The sequence below is a fragment of the Haliaeetus leucocephalus genome, unplaced genomic scaffold (assembly GCF_000737465.1).
Source record: "Haliaeetus leucocephalus isolate CR32 unplaced genomic scaffold, Haliaeetus_leucocephalus-4.0 Scaffold417, whole genome shotgun sequence".
Classification (NCBI taxonomy): domain Eukaryota; kingdom Metazoa; phylum Chordata; class Aves; order Accipitriformes; family Accipitridae; genus Haliaeetus; species Haliaeetus leucocephalus.
Genome location: NW_010972853.1, coordinates 9,004,417 through 9,017,460, shown reverse-complemented (window position 1 = coordinate 9,017,460; position 13,044 = coordinate 9,004,417). Strand labels below are relative to the sequence as shown.

Here is a 13,044-nt window from a genome sequence, read left to right as displayed (position 1 = left end):
GATGAAAAGGCACATCCAGTAAGAGGTTACTGTCATTATAATAAATTCTGTTGACCAAGAAAAATTATGTTTTGTTTCAACAGTCAGATCAAAATAGAAGTTATTTTAAGAGATATTACACAATTATTATAGCACTTAATGCCTTAAAACCAAAGAGGGACAAAAGGGGTAGGAAGCTGCAGTAAAATTTAACCATTATCCTGCCTCATTCTTTATAAAAAATGGATGGGAAGCAACAAGAGTGTGTTTGTGTGTGTGTATGTATCTTCCTACTGCACACATGGCATTTTGGTTTGTTTCACATTTATAAGCACACCAATTGCTGAGGCATGAAATTGCTCAAGATTTTTGCATGCTGTTGCTTATTCTGTGTGCTGCTGGTAATTTTCTTGAATGCAGCATTTAGAGCAAATCAATTATTTTTAAATTAAACAGCCTTATATTTTCAAAGCCAACGATAGTTAGAGCTCAGATCACAATCATTATAGGTGGCGATGGTTTTGTAATTTCCTGTGAGGGATGAGTGCTTAGTATATGACTCCTGAGTCTTGATGTCTTCACTGTTTAGAATGCTCAGGATTTAGTGTAATGCTGAGGCAGCTGTTTGGATATGAGCATGCCTGCCAATAAAATTGCCACTTGCCTTATAATATGTTCTTCTGGCTTGCATTTACTTCCTTATTCTGTCTTCACCTACAGCTTTTTTTGTGTGGGGTTTTTTTTTTCTATTTGTCTGGGCTTTTTGCCCCTACTGTCACCAGGTTGCTGGTTTGCTTTCTTCACCTGTTTCTCAAGACCTGAACTAATTGCTGCAGATAACTGCATTTTCCTTTTCTTTTTCTTTTCCTTCCTCCTTTCTCAATTGTAAGTCAAAATGCATCATTCCCATACACAGTTCCTTTTAATAACATTTGTCTAATGTTACTTAGAGATAAGTGATTATCTGTGAATACATACATTATAAGGAAACAAAGGCAAAAAGTTCGTTATTACCTATTCTAATATGGAATACAAAATTTTTTTGTAGTAGACAGGGATGCCAGTTGAAGGAAAATGCTCAAGAGTTAAGGTAATAGGTTTGTTGCACCTCTGTTTCTAAAATATGTAGGCTTTGTTTTGTGTTTTAAAATAAAATAAAAAAGCTTGATTTGTTTCCATAATTTTTAATTCTGTGGTTTCTTCTCTGGTTTTGTTTAAGGCTCCAGGTGTTAGAACATCTGTTGAATTCCATAAAGCAAACAAAAGGATCACGGCAACAAATAGTACAGCTAAATGTTGTGTCAGCCTTTTCTACTTCCTTAAAGGTAAATCTCCTTTGTTTCTCTCCTTTGTTTCTCTCTTTTGTTTCTCTCTCTCTCTGTTACCAAAACATGGCATCTGTTGGTTCAAATGTGTCTACACAGAAGTTCTTGTTTTGATTAACAGTCAAGCTGAAGATCACTCCTGTTTTCTGTGACAATATATTGTTTTGTGATGTCACACTTTTCTTAAGTGCTGAAGAGTCACAGTTTAATTTTTCCCTTTTTTTAATATTAAAGGGTTAGGGAAACCCATTCTAGTACACTGTACTATACTATCTTCTATACTAGTGTCATTCAAATAGGAGAGAGATGGAAAAATCTGTTTGTATCATTTCTGTCTTTATCACTGTCTCTTTCATATTTCTTACTGTATAAATAAAAAAGTAACTATTGGTGAAATAAAGTAATCTCATAACTATCTGCCATTTGTTGCTTTTCCCTAATGCTTTTTTTGTATTTTACTCTGTTCATGTGCAGTTTTCATTCTTCCCTTCTTAGGCTTTCTTCAAACTAAGGCAAAATGTTTTCAGAATAGGCAAGACCTTTCATTTTACAATATTTGTAAATTTGGGGCATATTTAATATGCAATCCAGATAACTGCTGTAGCTTTTGCTTACACTCTTTTTTTGACCTGGGATTTTTTTTGTATCATTGTTTTGTTTTCACTGGGTTTCTTTTTTGTATTATTTCCTGAATTTTATACTAGTGTGTTGGTTTATTGGGTTCTACTGCAATCTATCCAGTATTTCTTAAAATCAGAATGTTGATATGATAATGTTGTGCTATGATGTACACCTACGTGGAGTTAGGCTTCTAACTCTCAAAACAGCGAATAAAAATAGAGAAATTCCTCAGATAAAAGGTGAAGAAAATCAAATTCCTTCTGGCAGTCTTGTAATTTTTGCATGACTGACAGAAAAGCACATTCTGATTACTATACTGTCTTGCTGTTTAATATATTTAATATCTGTTTTTAGCACTTGGCTAACTGCAAGGGAAGTTTAGGTCCAGAAGAAGTTAGAAGGTCTGCCCTGGCAGTAGTAATGAGTGCCTTGGAAAGCAATAACCCACTCCTAAGATGTGCTGCTGCAGAGTGTTTGGCCAGATTGGCACAGGTGGTTTCTGACAGTGCCTTCACTGCTGGATTAGCACAAGTCAGTTTTGACAAGTAAGTTCAAAAAAAGTGTGGTAAATTACTGATTACGTTTATAAAAATGTTTGAGAAACCTACCTGGCCCCTATTATGATGATAATTTTGGAAAACTGGTTTCCTTCATGAATTTGATGTCACTTCAGAAATTAATAGGAAAAAGCACTGCCTGACTTCTGCATGTATTTCTTAGTTTTGCTGATCTTTAAGAAGATTGTGTAAGTAAGCATGTAGACTTTCAAATAAATTAAATTGGCTGCTGTTGTAGCCACATCATTTAAGTATACCTAAAATATTTTTGGTACTTCCTTCAGATAAGAGATGACAAGTGAACTTAGAATTTTGGCAATGTAACAGTGTCTAATAAAATATTTTCCTGATTATATACTAGAAATTCCATTTGTAGATGTGTTTATTACATAGTATCAGTCTTGATGATTACACTAACAGCTTTCTTATAATTCATAGGCTAAAATCTGCTAGGGATGTGGTATCAAGAACAGGTCATTCTTTGGCTCTGGGATGTCTGTATAGATACTTAGGAGGAATAGGTTCTACTCAGCACCTGAATGCATGTGTTGGAATCCTTTATACTTTATCTCAGGACAGCACTTCTCCTGATGTGCAGGTACTTGTAACGTAACATTTTTAGATAAGTGACAAATTAACTGATTTATAATCTGGAGTATAAATTTTTTCTTGTAAGAATAACATTTCACAACCTCTTAGGCATACCTCACAGGTGATGGCTGGAGCAGCAAAGGCAATGAAAACCATAGCCCCTGCTCAAAATCGACCTTCCAAGCAAGAACTATGATGAGATACGGGAAGTTCTTATTTAATCGTCATGAGGCTAAAATATGCTGGCTTCAAAAACAATATCTGATGTTTTAGGAATGGATTAATTTCACATTCACCTGTATCTTGACCTTGACTAGATAGTACCCACGTTTTTTTGTTCACGGCAGTTTTTTTCTCTGCTACGATCTTTACCTCACAGCATTTTTTGTTGAAGGGTTATGTAGTAAATAATGGATTTGTAGCCTGAATGCTGTAGAAATTGGTCAATATACTTCCTTGAATAAGGCAAGGTGTTTTGAAGACTAATTCAAATTATTTCTCTGTGGCTAAAACTGTTATCTATCAGAACAGCTTTAAAAGACATTGAGTGTATTCCATATAATTGTCTAAATCTTAGTCAAAGAATTTTTTTAAGCTTTATCTACAATATATTCACACAGAGATTAACTGTATGTTGACATGAAACAGATGTGGCTATTGGTGCAAAGTAACTGAGACTAAAACAGCATGTTGTTTCAGCAACTGTTGTAGTATTTTTTCATAATTCTCTTGTTCTTGCACATGAAACTATAAGAAATTTTACAAAAAGTAGAATGTATTTAAGGAATATTTACTATTAATTTTTTTTAATTAACAATAACAAATTTAAAATGGTTCTTTCATTGCAGAATGTATAGTTCCTTGTAAAATATTTAAAATGGCTTATTAAGCATCAGGTTCTTAAAGTTTCTTTCTATAACTTCTCTATTTGTCCCTTTGGAAACTAAAAGTGCAACTTTTATTACACTTAATTACTGAATTTCACTTGAACTATAGAATTTTAAAAAGATCTTATGTTTATTCTATCATATAGACACTACATGACTGCTTCTCTTATTTTACAGGCATGGGCATTACACTCTCTGGCACTGATAGTAGATTTAGCTGGCCCCTTGTACCATGTGCATGTGGAACCTACCTTATCTCTTGTTCTCATGTTGTTGTTGACTGTGCCTCCTGCTTACACTGAAGTTCACCAAAGCCTTGGTCGCTGTTTAAATGCACTTATTACCACGCTGGGCCCTGAGTTGCAAGGTATGCAACACACAATAGCATCAGCTTTGTTTGGTTTAGCAACAACATTGCTAAACTTTGAACATGTAATTCAAATTTTATCAAAAAATAATTGCATGCTAAGTTTTTTGCTTGTTCTAAGACAATATTTCACAGGCCGTGAGTTTATGCAATCAAGATGACATGACTGCTAATTTTCCAAAAATAGTCTCTTTTTGACATATTTTCCTGTGTTTGGAGAACACAAACTGGTTCCCTTGGGTTGAAAATCCTTACATCTGGCATGAAAATGGAAAGTATTCGTATTTCAAGAGTTAGGAGCCAGTCTATTTCTTGGTTATGATACAGACATTTAAAATTTGCATCTAAATCAACTTTTAGATAGCTGGACACTGAAATTTCCAGAGAGCAATGTGACTGTTACTCATTGATATTGGAGTATAACACAGATATAGAAAGTATCCTTCAAGAGGATGAAAGTCACAGGTGGTTTGGAAAAAAGGCAGGTTATCATGTTTTTGAAAAAAAGAGTTGATGTTTTAAAAACAAAACCCCTTTTTTCTTCCAAATATAGGCAGCAGCACGACAGTTTCAGCCTTAAGAACTTCCTGCCTTCTTGGCTGTGCAGTGATGCAGGATAATCCTGACTGCCTTGTTCAGGCTCAAGCCATCTCTTGCCTTCAGCAGCTTCACATGTTTGCTCCTCGACATGTCAACTTGTCTAGCCTTGTAAGCTGCCTATGTGTGAGTATACGTTTACTAGTCTATATCCTTGTATTTTAAAACATTTTGTTCAGAAACACTTAAAAAATGCAGATGCTTCTTTAACCAGAGAAACTGATCATTGTGTAGTGGTGAGGTATTTCATATCCTCCTACAGGTAAGTATTGTCTCTTTTTTCAGTTTTTTCCCCAGTTTCTGCTTCCCCTTTACAAGATGAGCACATTCTGTAGAAAACTTGGCCTTCTGAACTGCTTGCAAGTGCATTCTGCTGCTCTTATTAAGGCCAGTTGTCTGGCAGGATATACCATCCATTACAACTTGGTGCTGGATTTTTACCAGCTATTTTATGTTGGCCAGTTTTTTTCCTCTGCTGTTTTTTATGTCTCAGGTGAAGGACTGATTTAAAAAAAATTGTGTGTACTAATTACCGAGAATTGTTTTGTTTGGGTTTGTTTTTTAATGATGGTGAAAAATTGTAGATTTCTCTATTTTGTAATTTCTGTAGCACTAATGCTTCAGTGTACTGATTTCTTGGCAGTCAATATAAAAATTTCTGACACATAAGTAATAGTCAAACTAAGTCTTTTTGAATAGCTGCTGTTCTGAAGCACTTAGTTCTATAAAAAAAGCAAAAATAATCTTCTGGTAGTTATTAGCCTTGGTGGGTTTTCAGGGGCTAGCTAGGGGGGTGGTGTGTGTTTTGTTTTGTTTTGTTTTTTTTAAATAAGACCATCTAGTCTCCCTGTAAATCAGTGAGCAACAAAAAATCAGAGACAATAATAAAGTATGGTGGGTTTTTTTTAATCTCTCTTGTTTATCTTAACACAGTTCTTATTCACATCTTCCCCTGGGTAGCACTTGTATATCGTTAGTAACCATATATTGATTTTGTATAAAGTTTAGATTCCTTCTATTTATCTTTATTCAGTTTGACTAGAAACATGATTGTGGGAGCCAGGAAAAATTGAAGGAGAAGCTCTTTCAGCCTCACATTAGGTTAGGCATAGATATACTAGTTGCAGAAGAACTGGAACTCATCTGAAGTGTTCTTTCTTTTAACATATACCAGCTATGATTTTCTCTTCTCTGGGTAAAACACAGTTTTTCTTACATTGACAAAATCACAACAAATCATATAAGTCACTCTTGTGCTCAGAGGATGTATTAGCATTTGGGATCATATGTAAGTCCATGTACAGTCTGCTTCCATGTACAGTATGATCTCTCTAACTAATAGCAAGTACCTACTAATAAAGAGGATGTCGTGATAAAGTTGTCTATATGATATTACTGATTTTTATTGGTTTTACAAATAGACTCAAAGTACTTCATACAGTACTTTAAGAAGAAGCATGGTTCGTGGCTCGAGTGTGTGTGTTCGTGCATTTGTATACATGTGTGTGTTCACCTCTATCCCAGAAACAATTGTGAGCTTCACGGGGGAGGAGTCCACCAAAGTCAGTGGTCTTACATGGATGAACTTTTCTCATTCTCATTAACTTGTTACAGAAATATGGCCAATATTGCTGATACTGACAATTCAGTAAACGTTAATAGTCTCTCAAGAGTGTCATAAACAAAGAAAGTTTGAGTGTGTGCTTTGCAAGTCTGTGAGATCATTGCACAAGCAGACTTCTGCATTTGCAAAACTCACCATCCATCCATGTAGTTTCCACCCACTAAATCACCATCTCACTAGGAAAGCAGAATAAACTATTGAACTGGACCTGAAATCTGCTCTTGACTGTTGTTGGCTTGCAAGGTGACCCTCAGCAAGTCATTCTACATGAGTTTAAATTTCTGCAAGTAGAGAACAAGGTGTGACTGTCCTCCTTTGCAATGCTTTTTGAAGTCTTAAGGGGAAGTGGAGTATAAAAGCTTGGCACTAGATACTGTGGATATTCACCACTGCATTCTTTATTTAAGGCAGAAAAACAGAAGAGGCAAAGAATCTGTGGTCAGATAAGTGATCTTTTCCCCTTCTGTCCATAGAAACATGAATTCTCACTCACAAAATCTTGAAAACAAATGTGCAAAGAATTTTTTTTTTTAATTTTATTTTTAGTTACATTTGAACTAGCTCCTCTCTCCACCCTTTTTTCCTAAGGTTTCTGGAAAATTTCTGTGTCTTCAAACTTGCCTTTTTAAAATTCTGAAAGGACATCCTCTTCCCCCCTCTTCTTCCCCCCTTGTCTTTTCTTTTCTTGTCTCTTTTTTCTTTTTTTCCTTTATAAACGTAGCGTTAGGCATGCCAACACAACAGCTGCAAGCTACCTCCTCCACCTGTCTTCCCACCCTCTAGAGCATGAGATGGTTCAGGTGCCCAAAGTATTTAGACCATCCAGTTTGTGACTATGCTAGCACTAACAAAACATGACTCAGGCAATGGATACACAGCTTCACTGGCTTGCTTTTTTTTGCCTTTTTTTTTTTAAACTCTGTACATGTATCTGTCATTATCTAGCTTCCCTTCTTCAGCTTCTGAAAGTATTCCTTGTTTGTCAATAGGATCTTTTTTTCATGGGGCTTTGCATCTAACAGTAATGCTTATCCTGTCAGTTAAATTCTTGGCTCCAGTGGAATCGAAATCATATGCTTTTAATCATGTCTAACATTAGCTCTAAAGCTAACCTAGGTGAGCACAGACTTCTAAAGAGCTTATGTGTGTAAGCTTAGGATGTAAACACCAGTTTTCAGCTGCAAGACATTAAAGGTATTTTGAAACACGATAAGTATACAATGTCAATAACTATGCTATGCTGTTGTCTTGGTACTGTTTAAATCTAATTTTAGGGGCAGCTGGCTTCCAATTTAAGTGAGTTCAATATTAAATATAATGTAAATGAACTAAGCAAATTAGGGTTTTGGTATGTTTGAGATAAGAATCTGAATTTTAATATATGCTGAATTTACGTGTAACAGTCTCCATGTGTGGTTGGTATCACTGTGATATCTATATTTTGGTTTTGTCATGACTGGTTTGTCATTTGTTTTTGTGCAGGAAATCTTGTTGGATAATTCTGTGTTGGTAGGTCCCTGTGCCTTGTTAATCCTAAACTTTTGCAGTTTGCAGTGGTGTTTTTTATTATCTTTTATCTTTTCCTTTTAACCATTTTAATGTAATTTCTTTTAGCATGTCAAGTGACATTTGATTGTCATCCTAACCAGACCCTTCCTAACTTTCTGCAGATGGCAGACATACATTTCATTTATGTGCTTAGTGAGGCATAATTTTGTTTTTAACGTGTTAAGCACAGAAGGGGAACTGTTTGTCCATTTAAGTTTGTATGTGATGCTTGCATTTTGTGTCTGTTATTTAGTTCTGTCCCCTGCTTAGAATGTGAGAGAATGAGAGAGATGAAAAATGTACATCTTGCATTATTCAGTAGCCTGAATTGGATCCTCTGTTTTCTTTCCCTATTAAAAATGAGCACGGAATTTATGCATGTCCAACTTGAAGTAGAACATGTAGTCTGCTTGCATAAATGTTGCATTAAAAGCCTCACTTGTTGTTTTTAAGTTTCAGTTAAAGTATCTTGCAGACATACTTATTGAATCAGATTTCTTTTCTTTTAGAAGAATTATGCAGAGAGTGTATCTTTGTGTGTATTAAATATGTAATTCTGAGTAGATTCATGTGCATGCACAGAAATTCAGAAGACGAAGCTTAGTTTTGTTAATGTAGCAAAGCTGAAATTCTGTACCACTTACTCTTTTTTGTCCTTAAATTGTTCTTTTTAACTGTATGTTAACTAATATATATTAGTCATTTTGACTAACATATATTGACCTGTTGCTGACGAATGAGGAGCATGACCTTACCACAAGGTTTCTGCAGCAGACACTCAGCTCTGTCTATTTTAAGGATGGTGACAGCTAAACGTACACAATTGCTTAGTTGTAGAGAATGACTTTTTTGATAATAACCTAAACTTAATTTAAAAGAAGCTGCATAAATATTTGTGCAGCCATCTTGCCTGGCCACACAGCTTGTTCACTGTATCTTTGGAATCCCCTTCAGAATGTTCTTAAAATTGAAAGCAAGCAAATAAAAATCAGAAAGCTCCACTCTAACAAAAAAACCTTGAGGCTATACTTGGGTTTTTAAAGTATTTTTCCTTGTTCCTGTAATAATTAATCAGTTATCATGTATTTTTCAGTACAAAAAGCAAACACTGGCCTGGTGGTGTTAAAATATGGTGATGCTCTAAACTTTTTTGCTAGAAACTGCTCAGGAGAGCTGACTTGTCTCAGTGTGATACATTCACCAGTAACTCTCACCCTTCCTCTCACCTTCTCTAAAATGTAATTTAATGTAAACTGAGTATATAGTATTTTTTGCGATGAAATTGCAGCAGTGTTCTCTTTGCTCTTTCTTATAAACTTATTTTCATGCATGGAGTTCAGATTTACTAAAGCCTGATTGACTGTCTTACCCTTGGTTACACTGGCATTTCTCTAGTTACGTGTGAGGATGATTTGAGTAATTTTCTCTTGCACTGAGTTTTCAAGCCCATTATATATACCCTGTAGTCAAAGCATAAAGTTAATTGTTCATTGAGACCGCAATTCAGCTGTCATTGAAGTTAATGGGGGTCTTTCTACTCATATTGGTGGTAGTTGGATCCAGTTCCAAACCAGTCTTATAAGTTACCTTTGGAGAGAAAATGTTAAAAGTACTAATATGTTAAAATTGATTACAGGAGTTGCAAAAGCTTTGGGGGGGGCGGTTGGGGAAGCTGAGCAAAAAAAGCATCAATTACATGCTTACTGACTTAACAGATTTGTCATAACTGCTATTGTTCAGAAAATACTGGCCTTACTGAGGTATTGCTATAAAGGTTTGTTAGCCATCTAACTGTTTCTTCTTGCATGTTTCAGGTGAATCTCTGTAGCTCATACTTATTATTGAGGCGTGCAGTGGTAGCTTGCTTACGTCAACTTGTGCAAAGAGAAGCTGCCGAGGTATCAGAATATGCTGTTGCGTTAGTTAAAGAGAGCAGAGAAGATTTTACTCCAGGTAAGGTATTGAAATTTTGAGATCAAAGAGCTTGTGACACACTGATAGTGAATTTTAAACACACTCTGCTATGGGTATGAAAACTTTGCTACATTCTTGAAATCTTTAACTCAAAATAGTTTTTCTGCTTCAGTTCTCTATATAGTACCAAATTATAGAAGCATCCAAACCATTTCTTAGTGATAAAATGAAGATTCTATTGCTTTTCATATGCTGTAGATAGTAAGGGTCACTAAATGAGAAAATGCAAGTGGAGTTCCAGAGAAACCTAAGCCTATCTAGCCAGTAGCTGTTGTAGTAACTGCTTCATAGTCCTGCATTTTACATGCATATTCATAATTCTATTTTCCTGCATAAATCTCTTCTTAAATTAAAAATCTGTCATTGAGGGAAGGTGTGTAAAACCTGTTGAAGAAAGTTTCTGTTGACCTCTTTGGAGAACTGGTTAAGTAATGATCAGCTAGGGTCCCTAGAATTTTTAACATCCTAAGGTTTTGGGTTTTTGCTAAAAGGCCTGAGAATGATCACTAGTTCATCCTCATGTGCCTTCCTGTGAGGGAATGGTGGTAATAAATGATTTCACTTTGGATTTCATTTCAAGCTCATTTGGAAATTTTCAGAAAAGATAGGCTATAGCCATTTTGTAAAACTCCTGATTTTTAAAATTGGTAATATTGAACAAATAAAAATTGGTCATGTTCATTTAAAAAATTATTTCCATGTGTCTCGTTTTGAGCTATGTTGGAGAATAATTTTAACTTCCCTTTCAAGTTAAAACATTGTTTTAGAATTACCTTATGACTCAGTGTAAAAAATCAGATGGCCAAAGATAATTTTTTTCAGGAGCTCAGATGCTATGGTGATGGTAATGCCATGAAATTCAGAGTAGGATTCTTTTTTTTCCCTGAGCTAACTTTCTTTCTGTTGTTAGTATGTTTCTGTAAAAGTTCAAAGTTTGTTTTGTACTGAGATGATTTAGATATGGTATTAAAGCAATTAATACTATTATTTCAAAAGTATTTCAGAGCTAGATACTTGTTCACAAGATACCCTGTGTGCAACCTTCAGTGGGGTTTCTGTCGTCATTACTGCAGTTTTGTGATGTGACAGCATTCAGCTCACAGACTTTGTTCTTAGCAGATGTTAACATCAGAGAAATAGGCTTGGAGGGGGCATTGCTGGGCTTGCTGGACAAAGAATTGGATCAAAGATTGTGCCAAGATATCAAAGAGACTCTGACTCATATGCTTACTTCAATGGCAGTTGAAAAGCTCTCTTTTTGGCTGAAGCTTTGTAAAGATGTTCTTGCTGCCTCAGCTGGTAAGTCCTAATACACTGTAGTTGAGAACACAATGAAAATAAGGCCTGCAGTAGTACAGTATGTCACTAAGGGAAAGTATTCTTGTTTCTTGAATGTTCGACGTTTTTGAAGTGTATCATCATCCTTCATATTGAAACATTGGACCCTTTAACTTAGTTCTTTCAGAAAGAATATGACTTTCTCCCTTCTGATTGCCTTATACCTATTGAACAAGTTTTGGTAAACATTTTAGTATGTCTTGCCTGTTCATATTCTGGTTGATTTATAGTCCTAATGTTAACTTATTTCCATATCAGAAATGGAAATACAGAATGAATATATTTGAGTTTGTGGGTCCTGTGCAATTACCTATATGAAAAATATTCAGACCCTCTCTTCTATTAATAATAGGAATGATGCAGACCTAGTATATGATAATGAAACTCCTGAGCAGATATAATTAATTACTGTGCTGAATACTGGGGGGGGGAATTCTCTTCTTTTACCTGCAGTGAAGGAGGAAAACTTCTTGGATTTAGATGTTTTGATTTCGAAACGTACTAGCTTCTAATGTGTTATGCTTATTTTAAAATGTTTTTTTTTTTCTTTCACTTCTTTCACTGCTATTCTTTATTTACGTTTGTGGTATTGATCTTGTCTTCCATCAAGTAATACCAACCAAATGCAGACAGTTTTGTTACATTTTATTTTTAATTCTAGCATTTACTTTAAGACACCAAGGTTGAAGGGAGTCACAGTGAGTTGGAGGTTAGAGATGACTTTGAAGAGATTTCCTTATGAGGCCTCCTGTAGTTTTCAGTTACAGTAAGAAAGAATATTACATTTCTTCTTTTTCCCCCCTTGTGTCCTAAATACAGATTTCAATACAGTAGCTTCAGTAGATACCACTCAAGAAGAGGAAACTGCCAAAGTGGATGATGGATCTGTATTAACGTCTGACGGCGATGAGAGGTTCCATCCTTTCAGTAACCCACGATGGTCTACCAGAGTTTTTGCTGCAGAGTGTGTTTGTAAAATTATAAGCCAGTGCGAAAATGCAGGCAGTGCACATTTTGACATAACTTTGGCTCAGGAAAGAAAACAACGTGATTCAAGAGGTATGTGTTACACACTGAAAGAATTTCACAGAATGCAAAGTATGCTTAAAATAAATGTTAGCTGTTTGCATCTCAGTGAAATTCATCATAAATTTGTTGATTGTAATAGTTGAAACCTTTAATTACTCTGATTAGAAGCCTATATTTATTAAGGTGTAGAGCAATTTTTATTTGTCAAAATATTGGCATGTCACCGCAGCATTTACACTCACTTTCCTGGTTATAGTACCATGGCATAGGCATAGCAAGCCATTGTTTCTGCGTAAGCACTGGCAATCAGAATTGATCGGTGGCACCAGCCTACAACGTCACAGGTTGGTATCTGGGAGCATGACTAAAAAACTCTACTTTTTTTCTTTCCATAATTTGCATAATCACCAGTAGAAACACAGTACCAATTTTTAGTACCTCTCTATGTTTATCTGGAGGTGTTTTCCTCAAAACTCTTTTTTAGAAAATCTGCCTTATACATAAAGATATTTATGCTTTATTCTAAGTACTTTTTTTTCCACATTCAAATGGAAAGAAGCCTAGATCAGCTAACATAAGATGTCCAGGTATAAGATCATTGTATGTG

General features: G+C 35.2%; 1 protein-coding gene across 2 annotated transcripts in view; it reads left to right on the top strand.

The window, feature by feature from the left end:
- The window catches only part of HEATR5A (HEAT repeat containing 5A), a 56,898-nt gene that overhangs the window by 26,721 nt on the left and 17,133 nt on the right, over window positions 1–13,044 (top strand). The window contains exons 16-23 of one of the 2 annotated variants that reach the window (XM_010574265.1): window positions 1,199–1,304; window positions 2,280–2,470; window positions 2,921–3,080; window positions 4,138–4,327; window positions 4,881–5,050; window positions 9,911–10,049; window positions 11,190–11,369; window positions 12,228–12,467. In XM_010574265.1, coding sequence (XP_010572567.1) covers window positions 1,199–1,304; window positions 2,280–2,470; window positions 2,921–3,080; window positions 4,138–4,327; window positions 4,881–5,050; window positions 9,911–10,049; window positions 11,190–11,369; window positions 12,228–12,467 — 1,376 coding nt within the window. Of the gene's footprint in view, window positions 1–1,198; window positions 1,305–2,279; window positions 2,471–2,920; window positions 3,081–4,137; window positions 4,328–4,880; window positions 5,051–9,910; window positions 10,050–11,159; window positions 11,370–12,227; window positions 12,468–13,044 lie in introns of both variants that reach the window. The other variant, XM_010574266.1, reaches the window with a different exon arrangement.